This window comes from Pholcus phalangioides, unplaced genomic scaffold, assembly GCF_987345545.1.
Source record: "Pholcus phalangioides strain wild (caught in Gottingen) unplaced genomic scaffold, Ppha-v1.0 ptg000013l_1, whole genome shotgun sequence".
NCBI classification, from domain to species: Eukaryota; Metazoa; Arthropoda; class Arachnida; order Araneae; family Pholcidae; genus Pholcus; species Pholcus phalangioides.
In genome coordinates this window covers 36,056,088-36,083,549 of record NW_028301606.1, presented here as the reverse complement: position 1 = coordinate 36,083,549, position 27,462 = coordinate 36,056,088, and the positions used below count along the sequence as shown (strand labels likewise).

At 35.0% G+C, this 27,462-nt stretch overlaps 1 protein-coding gene across 3 annotated transcripts in view; it reads left to right on the top strand.

The window, feature by feature from the left end:
* The window catches only part of LOC149079002 (kinesin-like protein KIF13A), a 144,217-nt gene that overhangs the window by 37,451 nt on the left and 79,304 nt on the right, over positions 1-27,462 (top strand). For all 3 annotated transcript variants that reach the window (XM_089241253.1, XM_089241254.1, XM_089241252.1), the window contains exons 3-9: positions 18,999-19,014; positions 19,174-19,324; positions 20,003-20,183; positions 21,780-21,867; positions 22,901-23,035; positions 23,233-23,345; positions 25,596-25,713. In XM_089241253.1, coding sequence (XP_089097379.1) covers positions 18,999-19,014; positions 19,174-19,324; positions 20,003-20,183; positions 21,780-21,867; positions 22,901-23,035; positions 23,233-23,345; positions 25,596-25,713 — 802 coding nt within the window. The remainder of the gene's footprint in view (positions 1-18,998; positions 19,015-19,173; positions 19,325-20,002; positions 20,184-21,779; positions 21,868-22,900; positions 23,036-23,232; positions 23,346-25,595; positions 25,714-27,462) is intronic.

Below are 27,462 nucleotides of genomic sequence, written 5' to 3'. Positions count from 1 at the left end.
CTTTATCAGACACTATACAACAACACCGTACACGCATCTTATAAACACTCCTGGGGGAATTTGTAAATAATTAGTGCATGCGAAGGTTTTAAACAGCTGGCTGATGCGAAGATGAATTAAGGAGAGAAAGAAAATTAAATTGCCCTGCTCACCCGGCTAGTCAGAGGACGGGGGTTCGATTCCCTGCAAGGGCAGTTGAATTTTCTTTCTTTCCTGAATTCATCTTCTCATCAGCCAGTTGTTTAAAACCTTCGTATGGATAGCGGATAGTGACATCATCCTTAAGTAATTGGTGCATGCAGGAACGTGCTGTATGTGTGGCCCTAACATGTTTATGCTGTCAGAGTTGTGCTTGTTTAGTGTTGTACTTGCGCTGCCACGTGTGTTCTATATAAGTGAAAATGAAAGATTTCGAGCTGAATTTCCAAGTTGTGTAAGTGTCGTGTTGAAGGTCTGTCTGTTCCCTCACATTCGCGTCTCGAAGGTAGAAAATCAACTTCAGCCGACCACCACGGTGTCACCTACGTGGTTTGAAACTGGATCCTCACAACGAGAGTCCAGCATGATGCCCACACGACCGCATAGCGTCAACTTCAAACGCTACTAAACCATACACGCACTTCGTCCACATTCCTCTTTGGAACTTCTAACGAATTGGTACATGTTGAGATGTGCTTGTCCGTGTTGTGAACCTGACGTTAAGTTTGTTTCTATGCAATCCTTGTTATAGTGCGGCAATCTGCCATCTATTTTTCGAATTACGAGTGAAGAGTAATCATTGAAGATTTTACCACATAGGGCCGTTGCTCTCTGTGGCGAGACTTTTTTAAGGGGGAGATCGGCTCGCATTCGTGCCTCGAAGTTAGGAACTACAGAAATACACCAACTTCAGACCAACTTACACCACAGTATCCAACATCAGATACTTTTTTTCTAATGGCATCGCAATTCTAAATCGCATAGGCAATTTACTTCCTAGTAAGTTGTCCCCGAAGTGTGAGTACCTAACAATCTGAATACGTATCTAGTGTTGTGTCTAATTTTTAGTGCTGCTACCTGTATTCAAAAAGGAAGTGAGTGAAGTGTAATGATTGAATATTTTTTACCGTTTGTAGGCCTGTTGGTCTCTGTGGTGGGACTTTAACGGGAAGATCGGCTCGCATTCTTCAGACAGCTTAACTTTACCGCACACTAACTTCGGGCATATATCGCCATACGGCAATTTCCAACCAATGGAGTTGGGTGGGAAATGAAGGTGCCACATACCGGTGGTTGCCCCAGGCTCGGTAGGTGAAAAACTCGTTTCAGATGTTCTTTGCCCGGATTCGAATCCATGGACCTTTACGGCAACCTTCATAGTGGAATACGACGATACAATACGATTCATCTTACCACTGCGCCACTCTAACGCTCGTTTCAGACACTTTCTTTCAAACCGGGCACAACTTAGGTCTGTCACCATCTGTGGGCGATTTACTACCTAGTGAGTTGTGCCGGAAGTGTAACTGTGTGTGTGTACCTAACAGTCTTTTTGAGTGCGCATGTAGTGTTATGTTTGATTTTTCAGTGCTGTCATCTATATTTCAGAACTAAAGTGAGTGATGCGTTATGATTGAATTACATTTGTACTGTTTGTAGGTCTGTTGCTATCTGTGGCGAGACTTTTTAAAGGGGAAATCAGCTCGCATTCGCGCCTTGAATTTGGGAACCACAGAAAACCAACTTCAGCCGACCACCACTGTGGGGTTCGAACCCGGGACCTCGACGCGAGTCCGTCACTCTGACCACTCGACCACCACAGCAGCAAAAAAGTGACACTGGTCACTTTACGAAGTGATTAATTGCTGGCCATTGGCTAAGATTCTAGATTTCGTACCTGGATCGTAACGCATAAATGCAGACGATGATATAATTCCATAGTAATCGCCTTTTTCTGGCAAGGAACACTTTAGAGACATTTGGTTATTAATTAATAAAGTTAATCTTTTCTTCCTCCGCTTTCCTCTCTTCGTAATATGCTTAGCGATATTTTCACTTTATCAGGTTAATTTTTTTTTATATTTAATATTGCTCCATGTGATGTATCGAATAGACTGATTATGTTCTTCTCTTCGACAATGTATTTCTTTCCTCATTTGATTTCAATGATTACTTCCCGACTTTCCTATTTTCCCGCTTTCTAATGAGATTCTCTCGGAACACGGAGTAATCTGATTATTCAGATTTTCTCGCTCCCAGAATTTATTTTTATAATATCCTATGATAAGTAATTTTCTTCTGAACATTAATTCCTCAATCGTTTACTCCCCCCCCCCCCTCCTTCTTTGACAAATTAGAGTAAAATTGTTCTTGAATTGAATGAGGTTGATTTGTTCTAAACATTATTTGATAGAAAAAAATAATCGAGGTAGCGATTTCTTTTCCCTGAACCGTTCCTTTTCACTCTGTGGTCATTTAAACCCAGCTTTTATTCTGAAAGGAATATTGGGTGGTCAAAATAAAATTCCTATGCAAGAGTCCGACTTAATCACATCTACCAAACAGATATTGAGCGATGTATTCCGGAGACAGAGATGATACGTAATCTGTTTTTCGTACAATTTCGTTTATTATTCTTTTTGATTTCTTAGGTAGCCATTTAATATTATCAATGTTCATACATTTTTTTCTGTGGAAGAGGTCGTAGTATAAATTGAGAAGAAATCTCCAAGTTTTTCAACAGTTCGTCACCTCAACGTTTGCTTGGTGACACACGACAGAGTAGAAATTCAGAATTTTCAACGTTTCAGATCCTTCGGAATGGTGGTTCGATATCATAACGGATTAATAACTTTTGATGTTCGTGCTTTATGTAGGGCCGATGATCAGCTCTGTGAAATTTGCAACCGTAGTTTTATTTATTAAATTTTCAGCCGACAGTTTTTCAATTTACTGTTCTTTTGTTTAGAACTCCGGAGAAGCTTTTTTATTTTTATTTTTCCCCCATTGAAATCGTACTATACATAGTTTTAAGTCAAATATTTCTCTTTTCTCTCTTACTAATCAATTTTTTCTTGCTGATGCATCTATTTCAAGTTGAGCTTGTTTTGATAGCCCAGCGTATATGCCTTCTATAATAGTAAACCGTTCAAAAACGATCGGAATTTTGTAGTTTTGAAGTTCGATGTTTCAGATGTTTTTAGATTTTATTTACAATTTCTCTTTTAGCAACTACCTGGAGTAGAGCTTTTTTTTCATCAATCATTCCCATGCAGAATCAATTTCAACGCGTTCCCGCTATATTTCCTTTGCAAAAACTCATTTTCATAAAGATCAGTCTTCACGTTACTGCCCTTATTTCAACTGGCCAGTCACCATTTACCTTCAATCTCCCTTCCTCATCTCTCTTTGCTGGCTTTCTGTTGGGCGGAGTTCCCTCTTCGGGATCCTTCTTTCAAAGAAGGGAGAAGACTCGTCCTTCAGAATAGGAACATATACATACATTCACTCACTCTCACGTGGATTCTTTTGGATCCATATTATCGATCTTTTAGAAGTAGGAGGCGCTCACACCCCTTTCCCTACACTTCCACTTTCTTGCTCTACAAGATGGGGAAAGACCTCTTCCCTGAGACGATGCATTAAAGTAAGAGAATCAGAGGAAAAGAGTCGACGGAAGAAGGACAGCCTGCGTACGAGAGTAGACAACTTCCTACTCACACCACTGTATTTGGAGGGGTTTTTTTCCAAGAAGTAATTTTTTCCGGAGTTTTTTTCAGGACTTGTAAACCTTTATTCTTGGTCTTCTATTAAAGGAAATGTTCCCAAAGGAGTTTTGAGCTGCTCGTAAACACACGAGCTTCTTCTAGTGCGAAGCATTGCGAGTAATTGACAAATATGTTCCTTTTTTCTTTAAAATCAAATCATTGAAGCAAAATGAGAATGGTCTTAGAACTCGTATGGGATAAAAAAAAACTTTCTGATGCCTCAAAATTTCAGCAATTTTAAGTTTGCTGTACGGGGGAAAAAAACTCATTCCCCATTAATTATTAAACTTATTAGATTAAAGAATTTAAAAAAGAATTGTCTTAACCTTCACTTATAGAATTGTACCGATTTCGTTTCTTTACTTCTAGTTTTGTAGTTTTCTTTTTAAATCTGCATTTGGACTATTGATATTCCTTACGAAATTTCGTAAAAGAAACGCCATTCATTTTTAATTTCATCAGTTCATGTAGTTATTTCGCTCCTTAATTCACATCGAGTTACACCGGAAGTAAATCGTTTCATAGTCAATTTCCACCATTGTAAAAAAGTGGTTCAAATAGTCAGAACTTTTTTTAATGATTTGTTTTCGAAATGAGTATACTTTAATCAGGATTGTACAACATTTTCAGTCGGTTGGCTAGATATGAGATGTTGCTATCGCTCGCGGGCCACAGAGTGGTATATGTACAGGATGGTCATAAAATAACTTTGCCGACATACAAGCATCAATCGGCCTCAAAAATCAACGAATGTGAGTTAAAACCCATAAAAAAAACCCTATTTTCGAGATGTAGGTGGTTTCAGAGTATTCACTCTAGAATTGGAAAGTGATTGGCGCAGTGAGGAACCATAAATTTGCGATAGAACGGTACCTGTAGCACAGAAAATGCCGGGCCTACACGTAGATAAAAGAAACGTGGAAATAATCAATGCAGATCACATTTCTTCCGCTGGAAATTCCCCGCATAGGGGTTAGCGCACTACCAAAGCCTCCTAGAAGTAGTATCTAGGAGGCTTTGGCACTACTCCTTTGTGAGATCTTTATTTGTCTGCGTACTCCGCCGGCGTTTATGGTGCTATAGGTACCGTTCCCATGCCATCCATGGTTTTCACTGAGCCGATCACATAGCAATGCATAAAAGTGAGTGTTCCCATTTGAATTTGTCGAAATTTTGTGTCTGCTTCCGTAATCGCGAAACCATGATACCTATATCTTAAATTTTCGCATTCGTTGATTTATACGGCTGCTAGGGCTCGTGTATCGGCAAAGTTATTTTGTGGCCACCCTGTATATATAGGGTGACCACATGAACCGCATTTTCAGAGGCATTCCCGTATTTTTGGTTATCCCGACTTTTTTTTTCACAGAAAATGTCATTTTATTATAAAATCGAGATGCAAATTGTACTATTGAAACAAATTTTCATCTTCATACAAGTCTTCAACTCCTGGAATCAAAAGATGGAGAACCTCCATCCGATAATTCTGCTGATTTATTGGTCTCTATTTTTTGGTTGCAGCAGCTTGACTTCGTTTGAAAATGGAAAATGCAGATTGGATCAAGAATTCGGCAATGTCTATCAAACATCATCGATACTTTGGCAGTTTCGTGACATCTGATTATTTTACCTGATGCTGATCCTATCAAGAGATTGTGGAGTCTTAAAAAAACCAATCAATTACATACAGGCTGCTACCGGCTCTATAATAGCGACAATGGGATTCGTGGTTGAAGTATAATCCAGATTTGTATCATAGATATGTTTTGATTTATAAAATCCATGCCAATAAACCCAAAATCCAATCGATAAAATCCATGAAGGCAAAAGATGGTCATAGTATAGTGTATTCGTGTGATTCAGCACGCTTTTTCTAATACTGTCCAAGCAAATGCACATGCAATTTTGCGTTTGCAGGAATGTCCAGTTTTTCTACCCGCAGTGCGAAGATTGAACCACACACACACACACACATTCTGGGTTTAAATGCATAACCAAAGAAGACATACAACGCCTATTCGATCAAGTTGATTTGAATTTGCATGAAATTATTAATGTAATGATCCGTTTTAAGTCAAATGTTCTAATTTTTTTAAACAATTTTTGGGGCATTCTAATTTTCTGAAACAAAGAAGTAATTTGGCATTCTAGAACGCAGTCAATATACTTTATGCAAATTTTTTGCCACCGATATCCTGAAGAAGATCCTCTTCGAAGATGGAAATGCAAATTTCTGCCATGCTGTAAATTTCGGTTTTCTAACTTAAGTATTTCATGAATTGCGCTCATAAGTTTATGGTACGTTCTCATTTTTTGAAACAAGCGTGTACATGTGTATGTAAATTCATTAAGAGCCTGAGGTGGAAAATTCCTCGGTTCGATCAAACTCATTTAACTTCGCACACGTATGTATTAGATGAGGGAAAAAATACTGAGGTCGAATATGTCATGATCCGACCTGTTGTAATAAAATATCAGACGTTGATTATACTATTAATATCACTTTTACACGAACCTTCCCATCTCGCATTTTATCGATCGCTCTGAAATCGACGACGAAAATGTCTTGTATAATACGAATCGTGTACACCGATTCTGAAATTGCTTTCTCCTGAAATTCACCCGAATGTTTCGCATTTAATAGCGATTGCAGTGACACGCATAAATCTATTCCGGAACGACATTTCGCCTTCCCCATAGGCCGATAAATCTCTCTTCTTCGCTCATCTATTAATCGATTCTTTATCTCTACCTGTAATAGACAATAATTACGTGAAGGAATTTATAGCCCAGATTATAATTTATGTCCTTATGTAAGAATCAATGAGAGGAAGGTAGACGTGTTATTCAGCCTTTTCTAACTCGTTGGGATTTTCCGTTTCAGAAAAAAAAAAATTATTAGAATGTTGGAAAAATGTTTTCAAAAATAATCGATGTGATGTTTAAATATCGCAGTTTTAGCGCCGCTGTTACAAATGCTTTTTCGCCGAAGTATTAACAAATATAATGAGACACTTGTGGCTCATGAATTACCTTTTTATTGATTGGTTGGCTTTTTATTCATTTTATTTTTTGTGATACGAGTATGTTTACACTTGAAAACTTTGCTTGAGTTCTTGTTTAAACTTGTAAGTGTAAGGTGGCATTCGATGCAGAAAAAAAAAGTTTTTCAAATTAGAAATGTGTGTGTGTGAAGAACTAAATACAATTCAATAATTTGTAAATCTAGTATGCGTTCTGGTTCTAGAGAAAAACATTCACAACGATTAAAAACCATAATCGTCGATCGGTTTTAGTTGATGGGAAACTCATGCCAATACGATTTCTTTCGTCGTTCGTGGAAAAACGCATATTAAATATTTTCTGCGCACTTTTAATTTTTTTTTTTTTGCGTTAAATTGCGCTATAAATGAAAGCCTTGTTTTTTCCATTCGACTTCGACAATAAAGCTGTCGAGTCGATGTGCTTTGGTTACGTTCGTCACATTGTCTAGAAACTTGTACGCATTGTCTTCAGACTTACCGTATTCTCCCGCATAAGCCGGCATGCCGCCAAATTCGAGGGACACCAAATTTTTGAATGTTAGAAGCCCCAAAAGTAGAATGTTCTGCATTGTTCTGCAACGAGCCCCCGGCTGAGTGCAAATGTTTCTGTAGTAAAAAATTCCCATAATAGTGTTTTTTACACTTTTTCCTTACAATTCTTCCAGATTGTTCTGCAGTGGCACTGATTGTTCGCCGACGTGCGTCGCAGATTTCGGCATATTCTTGCTTTGGGGGTCTTGTGTGATTTTCTAGAATCTGCGATTCGAATTTCTGGGAACGCTGGAAATAGCTCCATGTGACATCATATGAAACTGTGACTAAATTGAATTAAAAAGCGTGGATTTTAAAATTAAATAAAAATAAATTATTGATTCTGATTTGAAAAATAATTAATATTTATGTAATAATAAGTGTTCAATTAATAATAATTGATATTTGTATTGATATTATATTAATTATAGCGTTATTGGTTCCTGTTGGCCATAGTTTCCCAACCTTTTTTGTCCCATCGCCCCCCAATGCAATCTAACCCATAGAATCCTATGTTATACCCGTAGCTTCTACCGCCCCCTGGAACTTCCCATCGGGCCCACGTTGGGAATCACTGTTGTAGACCGTACTTCGTACGGCGCGTGCCTCGGAGAGCGAACGGCATCGCCACTTGCAGCTGACAACCCTCGCGGTTACGGTCGTTCAACCCTTCCTTCCCCCAAGATGCAGTATCTCCCATTTCGGAAAACTGGTCAAGGTCTCTACCTTGCGGCATAGGTGCTGGAACCGCCGGGAGACCCAGGCTATTTGGTCCTTTCTTCAATTGTTCATGAGTTAGAGCCATGGATTTTTATGCCCTAAAAATACAACTTCACCACCGATTGGTTAAAAAACATGAATTTCAAGTTTTTAAACCAATCCGTGGCGACACTGTGTTTTCAGGGCATAATAATCCTAGCTCCTAGCTCTATATGACGATGCATTGCATTCCCCTCATCTGTGCACGCATGTACATGAATCCCGTATTTACGGGATGACTGGCAATTTTAAGCCCCTTCAGTGCTTTCTCCATGTTGTGACCTATGGGCTGAGACATTCTGTGAACCAGTATGGCGCGACGCAAGGCATTTTGCTATTCGTGAATTTGAAAATAAATTTATCAGCAGAGTTCCTTGAATGTTCCGGAACTCAATTAATCGATGCTCGAATAATTGGACCTCTATTTTACTTATAGCCTGTATCAAAAGTGGACATTATTCATAGCCAATCATCTTTTTTTCTTAAATAACAACTCAAACATTTGATCTCAAATTTTTTGTATATGAATCTCAAGCCGATAAAGCCGTTACAGAATGATTGAACAGTATTTTACTCAAGGACTAAATCAATGAAAATTAAAAACAGCCGGTTTCAAAAGCACACAGGGTGATTTTTTATAATTAAAGTTCTCGAACTTTGAGTATTTTTTCTCAAACTGCCCATCCGAATATAGCCAAATTTTTAAGATAGCTCAATAAGATCATGGGAGAGATTCATGAAATGAAGAAAAATTCCATTTTCGATCACCAAGTAAAAAAGTTGTGAGTTTTATTGCATTTTACATTTTCCCATGGTCCATATAGCGTACATACATTGGTACATAGATCGGAGTGGTATTCGCACTACTCCCACCTATGTAGCGCCCGTTTTGGACGACGTATTTTATTGAAACTTGATATACTCGTATATACGCTACATGGACCATGGGAAAATGTAAAATGCAATAAAAATCACAACTTTTTCACTTGATGGTCGAAAATTGATTTTTTTTTCATGAATCTCTGCCCCATGGTCTTATTAAGATATCCTAAAAAATTTGGCTGTATTCTGATAAGTGGTTTTTGAGAAAAACACTCAGAGTATGGAAACTTTAATTAAAATCACCCTGTATAGGTACATCAGCATATTGAAATACATCTTAACAAATGCGAAATTTCCAGGAATCGTTTGAAATACTGGTCGATCGAGTATGCTGAGAAATTATTTGCCACATCAAAGCTTCCGATAAAGACGACTTTTGGCGTCACCTGTTCTTACAAGGAGAGATGCATCCAGAGAAAACCAGATTATATCACATTTCATGATTTTCTGCTTCAATGCAGTAAATATGGGGTTTTTCAACCGGTGTGTCGCGAAAATTTTCAGACAGGATTTAATAAATTTTTTCTCTAAAGAATCCTAAAGTTGAAAGTCCAAACAAAAATTGAGACACGAATAATATGACATACAACTGTATATCGTAATAATGAAAATGAAAAAAAAAAAAAAAAAAAATCCGAAGAATGTTTTTACGCCCTGTTTTCTACTGAAAAAGTGTCAAAAGTACCTGAATTAAAAAATAACTAATAGACGAGACTATTAAATTTGTTGGTAAGAATTAAAATAAGAAATACAATAGAAATGTTTGAACTACAGAGGTGTAAAGTCACAGGTCCTTATTGAACAAATTTTTCAAAAGTTCGATTTATTAAATAAAATTTTGCAAAAAGTATTTTTATGCACTTACAGCCGACATATACGAATATTTTCTCCGGATTGGGTGAGTAATTCCATTGTTCAAGACAGTGGGTTCACAGCCTCTGCTCCGTAGGGGTCCTTGGGGGCTTCATGGCCACAATAGGAAATTCCAAACAAGATTTGAAAAAATATCGTTGTAGAGCAAGGGTGCTCAACCTTTAGGAAAGTACGGGCCACTTCATTAGTTTGAAAACGTGTCGAGAGCCAGGGCCACTTAAGTGATCTGTAATTGTGCCGAGAATATGTGGAACTGTGCCGATTTAAAGATCACTTAAAGGAGACGTGTCATATTTACATATTTGAGTGACCCGCGGCACAGTTACAGAGCATTTAAGCGGCTCGTGGTAGTTCCGCTCAAGGGATCAGTAAATATGATACGGCTTTCTTTCGTAATCTGTAAATGTGCTACTTATTTCATTTTTATAAAATTAGGTTTGTGGTCACGGGCCACTTTAGATAACTCCGGGGGCCACATTTCACCCGCGGGTCATGAGTTGAGAATATATATTGTAGAGGAATTTATCGTTATATCGAGTATCGTTGTAGCGAGGTTTCACTGCATTCTATTTAATATTTCTCTGCCCCCCCCCCTCTTTTTTATTTTTCAATTCAATTTTTTTTTAATTCTCAAAGACGTAATAAATATAGCTACACTCACTCTTACCTTCAATATTATACGTTGTGTAGCAGTTTTTGCTACGTGTAATGCGGTACGTTATTTTTTTTTATAGCAGTAAGATTGTTTCTTCTAATTTTGTTTCTCACATTTTTGCAGTTCATTTCACAAGAGTACTCGGGAAAGAAAATTGGAAATGTCGTACTGCCCCGCCCACTTCGTCTCATTTATTTCCTCCCTCAAGAGAAATCCTATCTTTCATTAAAAGTCCTGCTGTGTAGGAGGGTATGTCAGGTACGTTCTTTCGGGACATGGTTATAAGGTAATGCGGAGAAAAAGAAATAACCTTACCCCTCCTAGGTTATACTCCTATAATCGCAAAGCTTGAACGCACCATTTACTTTGGTGGCAGCGAAGTGGAAGTTGTTTTACACCCTTCTCCGCTTTCGACGACGAATCTTGCTTATTTTGCGAGTTTCTCACATGGTGACACTTTTTTTACCTCCCTGGAGACTAATATAAGAAAAATTACACATTTGTGGAATTGACTTAATGTTGTGTGTTTCTCTGATGTCGGACAAGTAAACAAACCAGTGGATAGTCGAAGTAGATCATTTTTAATCTCTTGTATCTAAAGTCATAGTTGATCATCTTTGTTGTTCCGCATTTAAATTTTAAGAACATGCATGTGTAGATTATCAAAAATATAGTAGTTTTAGTGACACAACAAAATACGTTGCAGTTGGAAAATATTCAAATGTACAGTAAATGAAAATATATAAAAAAAATTATGATTACACTTTTTTTAGCATTTAACATGTATAACATCCATGAAAATGTGTTGAATATTGAATGATATCGGACACACCCTGCTTCATATCTCACAGAGGTATCGAAGCGTTCCCACAGGATACATCCATCCTTTGGGAACACTTCGCCATGAAAATGCAGGTGTCCCTCGCTTTACGCGATTAATTGGTTCCGCAAAATGATCACGTAAAGTGAGTTGAATTCATCATTGGGTAAGATAGAGATTGGAGGTAGTTTCTTCACGGCCGTATTCACCAACACAGTTTAAACTGCAATCGCAGGTGAAAGGATTGAAAATCGAAACGGATTGGTTAAACTGAGGATTTTAACCAATCCGTGTCGATCGCTAATCCTTTAACCTGCCATTGTAGTTTAAACACTGTCGGTGAATACGGCCATCAGAGGGATAAAAAAATAAATATACTCTTAGCAGTAAAATAAACTTGTAATTTTACGGGATTTTCCACTATAATTTTCGTCGTCCCAACTTTTTCACAAAATGTGTCCGATTTTGTCCCCTTATTTTTAACGAGACTTAATGAAAGTTTAAAAAAACTTTATAGTGAAGACTATCTGTATTGATGCCTAGCACCCCCACTTTTTTTTAAGGGTAGTAATGCACAACCTTTTCATTCTGCGGGCGAGATATGCTGTAATTCTGCCATTCGTGGGCAAGAAATTTGTATATATATGGGGTGATCATGTGACTTGTAATTTTACGGGACATTCCACTAAGTTTCGTCGTCCCAATTTTTTCACGAAATGTGTCCCATTTTTTTCCTAACTTAATGGATGTTTAAAAAAAACTACATTATTTTCATGACTGTAAATTAATTCCTCTGACAGTTTTTGCCTATAATTGCCAATTTAACTTGCCTTTGTCAGTCATATGCAAGCACACTCAAAATTTGGCAATTGTTTTGTTTGTAATTGACAAATTTTCTTGCCTTCTACAATTTTTTTGACTGTAATTGGCAACTTTACTTGCATTTAACACTTTTTTGTAATAACTGACAACTTCACTTGCGCTTGAAATTTTTTTTTTTTGTGGTAATTGGTGATACCTCGTATGAATCCCGATTGCCCGTATTTTAATGATGTAAATGTGGTCAGCCTAAGCGTGTTGTATGTATTGATAATTTTCTTCCGGAACACTTTTCGTGGGTCGGATGGAACCTCTTGACGGACTGCAGGTTTTGCATCCTTGTTTTAGAGCATTTTAAGTATGATAAGCCAATTTTTCCCCTCTTGCACATGTGTACTGAATCGGAAATGATTTTGAAAGCAATAAAAAAAAAAAGATTCGCGTCTATGAAGTAAATCGGCGATGTGTCGCTTCCATTGTACTTCTTAAGTATATTTCGATAGCAAAGGTTCACTGTGATTTCTACTTGGTTTTCTTCCATTTACCACATCTGTACTTATAAAACGACAATTTTGGTTAATGAAATAAAATAATTTATGGATTTGTAAATAACTGACTATATGGTGTTTGATGGAAAAGCTTCTTTTGACTAGGTCGTTTGTTATCTTATCCACCATATTGGTATAAAACTATTAAATTCAAAAAAAGAAATGGTTTACAAACTTACTCGACTAAAGAACAAATTGCGAGAAATTCCTTTTGTTGGTAAGAATTTCGGATTATTCCAACTGAATGCATCTGACAAGATATCTCTGCTACCGTCACAATCTAACTTATGTCGCATTGCAGTACAATCATTCGAAAGCAATACCATTTCTGATGTCTTTACTTTTTTCTCTGGAGGGGGGAAAAAATTCGAACCTTACGCCATCATACCATAAATTTCAAAATCTCTCGTATGTAATATGCATGAGAAACCTCTTGAAAAAAACATGTAAAACATCGGAGAAAAAATGTTTCTGTCAGAATTACATCCCATTCCGCTTCTTTTTTTCCCCAGATGTATGATATTTCTTCCGATAGAGGTTTTTCTACCTGTGTGACTCGCTGAAATATCGCGGATACTTCGATAACTGAATTGAGATTTATATAATGTATGCTCTGCATTTTCTGATTCCAGCAGTCGACGACTTGTTTGCAATTCATTTTCCATCAGCATTTAACCAATGTTCATGAGACTCAAACCCTTTGCCCTCTTTGTAACCGTAACATTAAGTTTGTGCAGTTTCTTGTTTAGATTTGTACAGGTTCCTAGTTAAGAGACATAAACCAATAGAATATGAAACAATGATTGACTATACAGAAATCTTGATGTTATAATGCGTTTTTATTCGAATGTTCTAATTTTTTAAATCATTAATTTTGAAATTTCTTATCAGTGATAAGGGGAGGGGGGGTTGACTGTGCAAAATGCTGATAATGTACTGAATTGCGCAAATTCGATGCCAACACTTTTAGAAAAAGGAGTTATCGAGGACACAAAATAATACGGGTATCGCAATTTCTTTTCACGAAGGTTGTTTACACTGCGGGAACACCGATTTCGAGAGGAAGCCGATAAAACGGGGACAGACTGCACTCGCGCTTGGTCCGCTGTTAAAAAAAAAAGCTTAGTTTATTTTTATCACTAAATTTTTTTGGCACTTTTTCAGAATAGCGTATGATGGGGAGAATAAAATCATATTTCTTAAAAATAGTTCTCAAAGTTCCTGCTCTTGATATAACTTCATAAGATTTAAAAATACTTTTTCCCGATATTTCTATTATTATTTCGAAGCAGAATTATATATAAATTCTGATTCTTTTTTCATCTTCCATAGAAATACCGTGGAGTGATGAAAATATTACTTAATTCTTTTTTTACGACGCGTATCTTTAGGTGTACGTTTTCGGTGGTTTTCATCGATTTCCACATGAGTTCCGGATATTTTAAAATTACTATTTGCTGAGATATCGATTTCATTTTCTGACAGCTTGTGTGTTGATAGATACTTTCCAAGATAGTCGGATCGAAATTAAACTTTCCTGCTGTGAAGTGTGCAGTGGCAAGTTTATTCGTCTCTCGTACTTCCGAATCGGATTTTCAGAATTTGATCTTACCATTTTATTTGGTTTTGGTTTTGAAGTAGTTATAAGTTTCTCAAACTTGATATTGAAGATTTGATTTTTCGCGTGAAGTTTCTTTGAACTTCTCTTATTATTACACACAAACCTGTACATTGATATCAAACTATAGCTTATTATTTATTTGGACGTTGAAAAAAAACTTTTTGGGTGAAAAAATAATTCTTTGAAGGACAGTGTATCACAGAAGGTATTAATTTGTATATTATTTAAAAAGAAGAGCATAGAATTTCCTTTCAGCAAATATTGTATAATGGGGAGTCGTTTGAGAAAAAAATTTTTCATTCAAACAGCTTCGGCGGAAGAAATGGGAATTTTTTTCTCTTTTTCACTGATTTTCTGGTTATTTTTGTTAATTATGTCTGTCGTAATTTTAATTGCTATTTCAATTTTTGTAATATTTTTGATGTAACCGTTGCTTATGGATTTCGGCTTATTTTACTAGCATTCTCCCTGGTTATCAGTGACATGATTCACGGCTACCGATAATTCTGTGTAGCCAAAGCATGAAGGGATATATTGCACGTACTTACATTTACGTGGTTTTTTTTTGTTTGAAAGCTAACACTGAGTAAGAAAGGTTTAAATATACATTTACCGCATTTCGTGATCGGCACAAAATGTGTTAATTGAGAAATATTTTCCCAAAGTTTCCCGTAAATTGTTTTTTTTAAGGGAAACACGAAACATTTTTTCCCCATATGAATAAAAAAAATTTGAAAGAAGCTTCGCGAATGAATATTAAGGCCCCTACACACTCTCAGTTAGTTATACCTGTACAGGTGAAGTTTCTGGAACCGGTTCTAGGCAATACCACACTAGAAACAATCTTTGAAGATAACTTTAGTATGGTGTTGTTCTAGGTGTGTGTGATCTGTGGGGATTATTTTCATTTTTCGATCTCTCCGAAGTGGTGTTTCGATCAGTTCGGATTTTTTCATACGAACGAAATCAGAAAAATTCCTAAATTCGTATCCGTGATTACCTGCACATTGAGAGAGAGGAAGCAAGATAAGGTTAGATAAGTGCGTATCCCTGTAGTTAATACACCGTTTCTGAATTCTTCTCACACATTGTAAATATCCCCGCCCCCCAAGTAGATATTGAATTCTTCTATTAATTTACTTCTCCGTATATGTATACCCCTTATAAGCTAACACGTATTGAAAGTAAATTAAATTTTCTTATCAGTTGATCTGAGTGCTGTGTGCATTTTTTTTTTGTCAGCAAAGAGTATACATATAAAAGCATTCTTTTAATTCTTATTAGAGTATTTTACTGTATATTTTAGTGCGCTGGTTCTACGTCTTTTTCAGACCATGGCCCTGAAATTATAAGTACAGTAAAACCTGATTTTAATGGAACCTGTATTTACTGGAAACCAGTCTTCAAAGGGATGCAACAGCCCTAGCGGAAAACGTTAAGGGGTAGGAACAAAAATACCGTTCTAAAATCATCAAATTTTACAGTGATTAGGGGCGGCAAAGTAATGTTACTCTTTCTATCACAAAATTCCTGGTTACGGCTTATTTACTTTATATCTTCAATGTAGTTTTACAACCTATGACAATAAAGTTCGGTGAATAGTCCTGTAACATTAACGTAGATGAAATGTTAACGAAAGTTACCTTACTGTCCTTCGAAATAGTCACCTCCCATTACTATGCACCGCTGAGATCTCCTATACATGTCCTGGAAACTTTGCAAGAAGTCTTCTTTTGGGATGGAGTTCAAAAGCCTCGTCACGTTTCGTTAGATGTCAGGAATATCGTCAAATCTCTATCCTTTCAAAGCGAGTTTGAGTCGTGGGAATAGGAAGAAGTCCGGAGGATTGAGATCTGACGAGTATGGTGGATGTTCAATTTGCACCACCCCCATTTTTGCCAGGAACTGTTTGACGATATTGGCTGTGTGAGGGCGAGCATTGTCGTGAACAAGAAACCATGAACCTTGTTGTGCGTACTGAGGTCGTACCCTGCGTAGACGTTTCATGAAACGGGTCAAAATTTCAATGTACCTTGCAGCATTCATCGTCGTTCCCTCAGGTAGAAATTCCTTGTGGATTTTCCTGTTCAATTTCCTGTTCTCAGTTAAGAACCAACGCACTAAACAAGCACTTTGTAAAACAAGTCTTTCACGGAACACAAACGACGCTCAACTGAACAACGGTGGCGGCAGATGGTCAACACCTGCCGCTACGCATGTGCAGCGTTTTGCTTCGCCAGTGTTGCCAGATCCGCCGTTCTGACTTCAATCACCGAACTTTATTGTCAGAGGTTGTATTTTAATTCAATCACACGAGATCGTTTCATTATTTTGCACATTATAGAAATTGCACGGACCCTTTGTGCCAATAAAATAAAGGTGACGGTACGGCACCGTTAATAATATAAGGCCACCAATATTATTCAGTATATAGGCTATGTAAAAACAATAAGTTAATTGTTTTTTACATCGCGTGTATATCCGTCACGGATTCCCTGAAATCTCTCCAAGTGCCCTGATTAAGAACCCCTTCTATAAATCAGTAAACAATTAATTGTCATAGTACATTATTTGAATATAGAGTTTATATGTGTTCCGGTGTATAATTTCGGGCAAATTTATTGAAAATAGAGTGATTTCAGAAACAAAATTGTGAATTTGAGCAATGGTCGAAATATTTCTGAAATTTTATTTCGATTTATTTATTTGATATGAAATTGTAAAAAAATAAATATCGTCAAAATTACACCATTAGAAAAAAATTCGCCTAAAAGGCAATCCGTCTCCGAAACAGATTACTCAGTTATCATTGTTTAGCTTCGTTTATCAGTACGTAAGGGGAAAAGAAACTGCTCAGTTATACCTGATGGTTCCTACATACGTTCAGTTATACGAAATGAAAAACCATTCCCTTCATGTCGCCTGTGCATGTCAACTGATGGCCATTACACTCACTCAGTTATACCTGCATACTTGGCCTGTGCAGGTATAACTGAGCGTGTGTAGGGGCCTTCACGGTTGTCGAAATTTACCTCCCTCCCCGTTTTATTACCTGAATTTTTGTTTCCATGGCGTATTATTTTTCGATACAATGAAATGTTCCGCGATCGAAATTTCTCGTTATTCATGCCGTGAGATCGACATTTCTGCCTTTACGTTCCCGCAAATGTTTACTTGCGTCGTGCATCATGAGTCATCATAATATTTGATGTGCCAATCGGATTATATAGCGGATGCTAAAGACATCTGAGTGAAGAATAAAAAAAAAAAATCTATAACGATGTATATGTAGCTTTATGAGACACACCTGTCCTCTTAATTTTTCTTCCTAAAGAGCGTGTTCGATTGATTCGTTAAGGAAAGTTGTCAAACGCAAGTGAAAGACCAACTGTAGGGATATTTCACAATATGTGTGCCAAGGTCATCTCGCTAGTTCCCCCCCCCCCCCCCCAGTCGCGTTTACCAGAATTTTATCGATTTTATTTTTTTACCAGAATTTTATCGAGGGGAAGGTATACCAACACATATTCCATAGTTATATAGGGAATGTTTTCAGGTCGAAACGTTGTGTTAACGTTTATAGGTAGAGCAATCATATCAACCACGCAAGTTCGTATCACGTACACCGTAATAGTTCAAGAAATTGTGCTAGTACATGGTGTGTGCAAAGTGATGGGCTTCTAGTTTTTGATAAAATTTTCGTGCTCGTTTTTGGTTAAAAGCAAGAATTCTTTCCTCTCCTTCAAGAAGAACAGTAAAATAATAATAAGAAAGAAAGAACCCAGACAGCACGCTCTAGTTTGCTAGTTTCCAGAATAACCTGCAGTTTTTCTTTCCTTATTTATGGAAGTGGTGATTGCTTTTCTGCCCAGTTTGTGGCTTTTCCTTCCTTGCTACTTTGTAAGATTCTTTTTCCCCCTTCTCCTAGAGCTGGAATTTTCTAGATTGGAGTGGGCAGTAAAATTCTGTTCTAGGAGGAGGCTGTGATTTGAGGAGGCCTTAAAGCTTTCCTTTCGGTTCTTTCTTCTTTTCCTCTTTATATTACTATTGTTCCATCCTTTTTTTCAGACATTTTTACTATTAATTCCTCAACAAATGGGAAAAAGGCTTTAAAACTTTTTTGTCCCCTATGCTTATGTGGTTGTACAGTACTCTATTGTATTTGCTTATAAAATGTGTTTTGCAATTTCAGCGTGAATTTGAACTATGATAATTGAACTATTGAAAATACAATAATATTGTAAATTATCAATTGCCGATCAATATTAGAAAATACAGTAAAAAAAATAGTCAAGTGAAAAAAAAAGTTTACCTATCTAAATGCTGAAATACGGGGAATGAATTCTCAATGTGTTTGTATAAGCATTGTGTGGACAATTTGACCCTAGAATTCATTTTCTGTATTAAGAATTCTTACAGAATTCTGTTGTATTGCGAGAAGCTGGATTTTCCTGTTCCACAGCATATTGCATGACATCCCAAATCGGCTAGATAGGTGTTGAGATGCTGGTGAGTTGGTCAGGCCAGCAGTTTTATGAAAGATCCTGTCATGTAGTTTTATCAATTAACACTGCATATTTGTAGATTAAGATTTGTTATTCTTTTTTTCTTTAATCTTTTCCAGTTCAGTTATTATTTCATTGGAATTAATCAAATTTTATTTATTTTTTCATGTGCTGCTCTGGTTAATGATTTTTCAGGAGAAAGAAACCCAAGGTAATTCAAGGTCATTTTTTCCTCAATGTGATTTTTTTTTCTATGAGTATCCTTTTATGTGTCTGAAATTTGATAAAATTTTTAAAACAGTTTTTTTGGTGATCTTTGTATACCATTTTTTGGCATCTTTTATCACTTCTTTTTTTTCCCCTGTTATAGGTTTTTGCCTTTGATCACTGTTTCTGGTCTTTCAAAGAAAGTGACACTCATTATGCATCTCAAGAGAGGGTTTTTCAAGACTTGGGATCTGATATCCTGGATAATGCGTTTCAGGGCTACAATGCCTGTGTTTTTGCTTATGGACAGACTGGTGAGCCACTTTTTATGTCATTCAAAATTATGCTAATTATTAGTTCATTATAAAATTTTGTATTAAAAGCTTCAGCATATTTTAACCACTTCACATACAAGGTTTTGGCAAGGAATTTAGATTATCTCTATTTTGTGAATCGTGATAAATCTTGTGACCTTGTACTAACCTAACTGCAGGTTAGAAAAAGAGGAAAGAAAAGTATAGAGATAAGGTGGATAAGAGTTTTTTTAGAGTACTCTTTTCACGCTCACCCTCTTTTCATTCTCACACTCTTTTCGTGCTCATGTAAAGTAGAAAGATACATTATATGTGTGAAAAAAATTCATTAACAGGAGTATAGAAAAAAGGAAGGAAAGGAAAAGCACCTTTTTGGTAGAAATAGGGTTACTATATAAAGTTTCATAATGGTGAAGAGAGAGAAAAGAAAACACAGAACTTTTTTGAATTTATTCCACACGTGTTTGGATGTAATATTACTCTCGTGATCGTAAAGTGGTTAAAGTAAGGACAACACTACTTTTTAGGTCTCGCACAAAACTCTCATCAGTATATTTTTGGTTAGCAGAACATAGTTATATTTAACTGTAATATAAAAGTTCTTCCATTTTATAATTGTGAAAACATTTTTCATGATTTTAGTTCTTTTGAATTAAATCACACCAACTTCAATTTCAGGCTCTGGCAAGTCATATACCATGATGGGATCAGCAGATAACAAAGGTCTCATTCCAAGAATGTGTGATTCTTTGTTTGAACGTGTTGTTGCCAACACAAATGATGAATGCACATACACTGTTGAAGTTTCCTACATGGAGATTTACAATGAAAAAGTGCATGATCTCCTGGATCCTAAAGGGTAATTATTATTATTTTTACTCATCGCAATGTAGTTTGAACTTTCCTGTCGCTTCTGTAAAAAATAATCTGTTGTACCATATGTGTTTTTCTGTGGGAAAGTATGTTAGAAAAGTAGATAAAATTTCCAAATAAAAAAATAAAATATGATTTTTTTTTATACAGCAAAGATATACTATTAGTAACTTTTATCTCCAGGCTTGGTTCAATTGGCAATTTGGAATTTTTGAGGTTTATTATTTTTGAACATCATTAACTTTCATGAATCTGGAGAACACAAAATGAACTGAATTTGAGACATTTGCTTGGTTAGATCATGAAACATTGTTCTGGTCTTTTTTTGAATTTTGGCTTACATATTCCTGTCTGTTTCTAGCTATTCAAAATTTACTCTAACTAATCTTATTGATTTTTATTAAAAATTTGCTCTAAATAGCCCATCTCAATTAATCATCCATCCAATTAATGAATAAATTGGTATTTCGCAACAACAAAAAGAGAGAAAACAAACATATTTTGAAATTGACTTTAAAGATTTACCGAAATTTAATTTGCTTTCAGAGTTCAAAATGCAATTTTCTTTCCTTTTTAAGTAAATCTTATTAGTTAATATCCACCCACAGAAGTTAGGGAAGACAAACAATATTTTGTTTATTAAAGCTGATAATACAAAAATATGGAAGTACTAAAATACAGGGCATCTCTCTATAATAAAAGGTGCCATATTCTCAGCTGTCTACAGCTTTAAGTACCCACCAGAAAGCTATGAAACTTTAGGGTGTCTTCTTAATGAAGGGATAAGAAGGAAATTGAGAGCAAAAACAAGCAGTTCTCGCATTCACCACCCGGGGTGTTATCCCATGCAAACATATGAGAAAATTGTTCAATGTTTGAGCATTGCACATGGCATGGTATCTAAACATCTCCAACAGATCTATTCCATTCTCATTTCTTCACTAAATTAGAGAATATAGTTATTGACTTTACGAGAACATGTTTTGCTTGTTAAACTCTTTTACAAATATGGTAATTCTGCAACAAGTGCTACATAGAGATTTTTTAAGTTTTTAAATATCTCTAGAAGTGGCTTATAAAATCCTTCCCATCTTTTCATTAGGTTGTTTCTGAAGTTTACTAATTTTCTAATGGATAGTTGAGGCTGTAGACTGCTCACAGACTCAGCTTGAATTATAGACTTTAATTTTATGTATTGTCAACTTGAATTATATGTATATTTGGACTTGTTGTTTGATATTTAAGTTTCAATGGCAGGTGCTTTTAACAGCCATTTTTTTTAATTATCAGCCACCTTGTTGAGCTTTATGACTATTAATTATTTTTATCTACATCCTTTGCAATTACAGTCAAACCGTGATGTAAAGTGCTTACTATGTTTAGGAGGATAAAAATGCTTAGCCCATCCAATTCATCAAATCAAGGTTTAACAGTAATATTATTATACTGCAAATTAGAATTTTTTTTTTTATTCATCAAATATTTACTCTAATTTAATTTGCCTTCAGAGTTGATAAATGGTTAATTTCATCTCATATATATTACTTAGCTTAGATACTAATTTTTTAAATTCCGTCTTCAGGACTAGACAGAATCTAAGGGTTCGTGAACATAATATTCTTGGGCCCTATGTTGATGGCCTCTCCTCTCTTGCTGTATCCTCCTATGAGGTAAGGATTTATGTAATCAAGTATTGCAAATCAATTAATTTTTTTCAAAGTTTTTCCTATTAATGTATGATTGAGCATTTACTTTCAACCTGCAATGTAGTAATGATTGAAATAATGCTCATCACAAGTGATTTATGACATATCTTCTATCTAAACAGTGTTACAAAAACTGATGCATAAACATTTTCTACAAGTTGTAATAGTTTCAAGTGCTTTAAAATTTGAAAACTTTTTATTAATTTAGAAAAAGTCTGAATCCATATCTGAAAGTTTTCATGATTTTTTGTCTGCATGGACTTGTTGATACTCTTTCTGGTACGATAACATACGTGTGTAGAGAATTTTTCACTGTTTGCAGCTTAGAATTAGAAGGAGCATTGTCCATGTCTAAGAACTTGAAGTAATGTAAATGAACAGAAGAGTTTCAATGTAACCTTTTATTGTATCATCCCTGTGTCTGGGAATAAATAAAAAAAGCAGACATACTTGGTGACTATAAAGGTTATAATATTAAGTATCTAATAACTGTGTTAATAGAAAGTGCAAAATTTAAAATGTGTGTTATAACAAGCCACAGGGTACTGAAAGGCTGTTGTAATGATAATGTTTCCAAGTAAATCAGCAACTTTTAATTTTGTTGATTGAAGGTTTTTTATAATTCTTGGTATGAATATCTTTGTACTTTTTAACATATTCATCATGAACTTTCAATCGATGAACCAATTTTTTTTTTTCATCAATCAGACTCAGTCTGATTATTCTATGAGTGTGCAGTAGAATACAAAGGGGGTGGAGTACGCTGAAAAACCACATAATCAGCTAACAATTTCAAAAATTATTTTTGTTTTTAACCTTTATGTAGGGATGATGTATGGTTGAATCTAGTTAGTCACTCAAACTTGTATATCAGAACTTTAAATATCAAATGTCAAAATATAGTGCTTATACTTTTGTAGAAAAAATTTTCCACTGCTTGTTGATATTCACTTTCATATTCTATTTCTGGATTTGATTGCTATTTTTTCTGCAACAGGAAATTAGTAACCTAATGACTGAAGGCAATAAATCTAGAACAGTTGCTTCCACAAACATGAACAGTGAGTCCAGCCGCTCACATGCTGTTTTTACTATAACATTGACATGTGCAGTCACAGACATACAGAGTGGAGTAAGTGTTTAATGGTGCAGATAGTTAAGAGCTTGTGTTTTCATATGTTTACAGTTGTTGATTGAAGCTTCACCTTTAATATCTTGTGTGATTTTTTTATTATTTTATTTTTTCAAAGAACTAGCAACTCTCTCATATGTAAGTGATGGATTTAACATGTTAAACAGTTTTAGAAATGTTCATAACTTTGTTTTCAGGTAACTGGTGAGAAAGTTTCAAAGATGAGTCTTGTTGATTTAGCTGGAAGTGAGAGAGCCAACAAAACTGGAGCAGTTGGAGAAAGGTTAAAAGAGGGTTCAAACATCAACAAGTAAGTTACAATACACTATAGCTTCCTCATTCTACATTATTAAAACTGTGCTCTTAAACAGCGTGGCATTTTTCCTGTTATCCTTTCCGTTTTTAAAATCTCTCTTTTATCAACAATACAAGTTAACTTATATTTGAAACTGCATTATATTAAAGACTATATTTTATTATTTAACTTATTATAATACTGATTTACTGCATCAATGTATAGTAGTGAAATTTAAAATAATTATAATTAAATAGAAAAATAAGTTTTTTTAGGTTAGTTTATCATACTTGGAGAATAATTTGCTTCTGTTTTGTTATCACAATATCAAACTTATTACTTATAGAAACTTGACTATGAAATTAGAAAAAAAAAGCTAATAAAGTAAAACCTGTCAGTTTGGACAACTCTGTATCCTGGACACCTCCCTACATTGGACAGTTTTGAATAGAACCAACCATAATCCTATAATACAGAATGTCCACAAAACTGTACTTCTATATCTTGGATACCTCTCTAACTTGGACAGATTTTAATGGAACTGTAGGCATTCAACTTAGACAGGCTTTACTGCACTTATATAGTAATGAAGGGAGAGAGAGAGGTTCATGTTTCAAGGGGAATTATAAAAGATAAAATGAATAATTAATTGATTATGTTCAACTTATCTTTGTTGGAAATGATGCTTTTATCAAATTTTGAATAATATAAGAAGCAAGGTTGGGGTTTTCTAGAAAAATCATTCATTGGCAAAAAGTGTAAAAAACAGAAAAAATTTAATTAAAAAAATTAAAAATAGGCCTACATGTTACATTATGGGTGTTAGGTAAATTATCAATCATTAAAACTACAATTTTGATAAATACATTTTACACTGTTCATTTTTATCATATTTCTATTAATATTATTGAAGAGATATATCACTTGGATGAGAGCTCTTCATGCAAATGGTGTGTATCTTGAGAAAAACTGTTTAACCAGTCACCTGGCTATGCTGGAATAGCCAGGGGGGCTGTGGAATAGCCACCCCCCCCGGTTTTTGACCTAGGGTATACCTGGGCAAACTCTATATAGAAAACACTGCTCTATATTCATTGCATTTATGAAATGAGGCTAAAAAGAACTATTTTAAATATTTCACCTTTTTAGAGTAGGTCAGGATTCTCCAAACCTGCCTTATAAAATTTAAGTTTTGAATTCTTTTAATTTTTACCACTGGCAAAAACTAAAAACTATTTTTGTTGGGGAGAAGAGGGTTTCCATGGTTTTTCCACTATGGCAAAAACTTGTCAACACTAATAGGAAGTGTGTATATTGTGGAATACTTTTTTCTTTATATTCTTTCAATTTTAAAAATAGGAAGTTGAAACCCATGCTTTTATATGGGTAGGTAATGTGCACTAGCCAGGTAAATGGGAGGGGGGTTCAAAATGAAGAAAACTAATTCAAATTGATGAAAAGCAAGATTCAATGAGTCTATGACAACAAAAAATTAAAGTTTGGTTGTTTGTTTTATGGTGTGTCAGTGATATAGTCTGTTTACAAGAATCACAGATCTTATCTTCCTTCTCTGCCCTGAAACAGTCAAGGTGGACCCACAGAGAACAGGGGGACACAGTATTTCTATACCTTTTCACTTCTACCCTACTAAACTTTTCACCTTGAAGAGATATTCTAGCCCAACTCAGATGATATTTATAATATTCCATATTACGCTACTTACCATCTTATAAAAAATAGTATCTCATCTAACCAAGAAGAATCCCTAGTTAAAAATTGAGTTCAGTAAACAAAAAATATATACAATACTTGGGATGTACATAGTGTCCAAATCATTGGGCACATTTCCAATAATTAATATAGACACTTTTAAAACTTGAGTGAGTTAATTTCTTAAAGTAGGAAAAAACAAATCTTTTCCTGATGCAGCTGCGATAATGTTGGCAACCGAGTGATACTGATTGTGTAACACAATGGGGACATTTTGAAGTAGTTTATAGCTGTTCCATTTGGCAACCATACCTGAAGATGGAGAAAACCTTTTATACATAATACCATATTACTCAACCATTACATAATTCCAGTACTTTCTTATGTATGTAAAAATAATATGCTCGTTAATCATAAAAACATTTTTGTTCTGATCTTGATTCTTCTTTTAAAGATAATATTGAGCAAAATTCTATTATATAATTTCATATCTGATATATAATTCAATGCCATTTCTGTCTCAGTTATTATTTTGAATATATATATTATTTCTAGGTCATTAACAACGTTAGGAGTTGTGATATCAAAATTAGCTGACCAAGCTTCTGGAAAAATTGCCATTGACAAAGCATTCGTGCCATATAGAGATTCTGTTCTGACATGGCTATTAAAGGTATATATTTTTTCAAATGTTTGAATATTATTTTATGGTTTCAATGTACTTATGTAGCTGCTATTGCTTAATTTTGAATTTTATTTGTGCATAGTTGCATGTTCAAAATTTCTGAATTTCTATTATGAAAAGAATTAATGAGCATATAAGGCATCTTGGAAATTTTTTCCTTGTCTGGGACAGTCCTGCTTGCTTTTATTTTGGCTGTCACATAATTTTGATTTTAAAAATATCTGTCCTGTGTCTAGCCGTTTAAACTTGAGTTAATGCTAAACAACTTAAGTATTAAGTTTTTTTAAGACCATACCTTTAAAATGATTGAATATGAGTATATAATATTTATTCAAGTCATACTGATACATAGATAACAATAATTTGTGTGTACAGTTACCCCTCCCCCCCCCCACCTCCCATGATAAGAAAACGTCAAGAAATCTTCTCTTGCATTATAAGAAAATATGAATCATAATGCACAAAAAAAAATTAGTAAATTTGCATCTACCACAAAACCATGTCAGTTATACAGTGAACCCTCACTACAACTATACTCAATACAATGATAAATCGTTCTACGATGTTCTCTTTTTTGCAAGTCTGATTTGGAAATAACTATAGTCTAATACAGTGGTTTCCAACCTTTTTTTCCTTCCCGCACCCCCCAGAGTAATGTGACTTACCTTTCTGCACCCCCTTGGATAATATGTTTTTTATCTGTTAGAAAATTCTGGTTTTTTTCTGTAATTGATTATATTAATTATCTAGTAATTATTTTCTATGAATTCTTTTACTTATTATTTAATTTCTTTTCGACTATGACTAATATTTAATTTTGGCTTCATTTTATTTCAAAATTATTTCAAAAACAAAACTAAAAAACCACCATTTTTTTTATAATTTTTTGAGATTTGTAAAAAAAAGATTGAAAACAGTTTTTCACTTATTGATTCTAGTTGCAACAATTACAACAGGCATCTTCAACCAGTTGCTTGAAGCACCACTGTGCTCCCTGAAGTAACCAGAGTGCTCGATACTTGTGAGCACTTCACCAACATCCCAATTAAACAACATGGAGGAATTTTGTGTATATGTGTTCACGCATACATGCATTTAAGGATTGAAATCATCATTTCATGCATTTGTATGTCAAACTTGCCATAAGGGTGCTCTTCTTTTGATGATGGGAACAGACAGTACTAGTGACTGGAAAAATGTTGAGGATCTTTGAACCATAAATTAATGTTTCTTTGACTCTTGACTAAATTTTTTTACATTTTTCCTGAGTTGTGTGTACACAACAGTATCAAATCTAAGCACAACATTCTAATAACATGAGGTACCAATATAAACAAACTACAAAATAGTTAAGGTGAATAATGGTATTTTTTTCTCAACCGAAATGGAAACCTGCATCCTCAGTTGGGAACCACTGGTCAAATATTAAACTGCTACCTTTCAATACAATGATAATTCCTCTACAACTATATTTTTTCATAGTTTACAGAGTCTCCAAATATTATGATTTGGATACTTTGCATGTACACTGTGATACTTTTAATTTTTAACAATGATAGTATAAGGTAATTACAATTATAATTATGGGTAATTATTTCATTCTCATTTCTGACAATGATAACCCTAACAAAGCTCTCAATTTGCTGTCAACAGTTTATCAGATTTTACCTACCAGTTAAATGTCTCAATAAAAGTGTTCCTTCAATATTACTGCTGTCCATAACAAATTTATGGTGT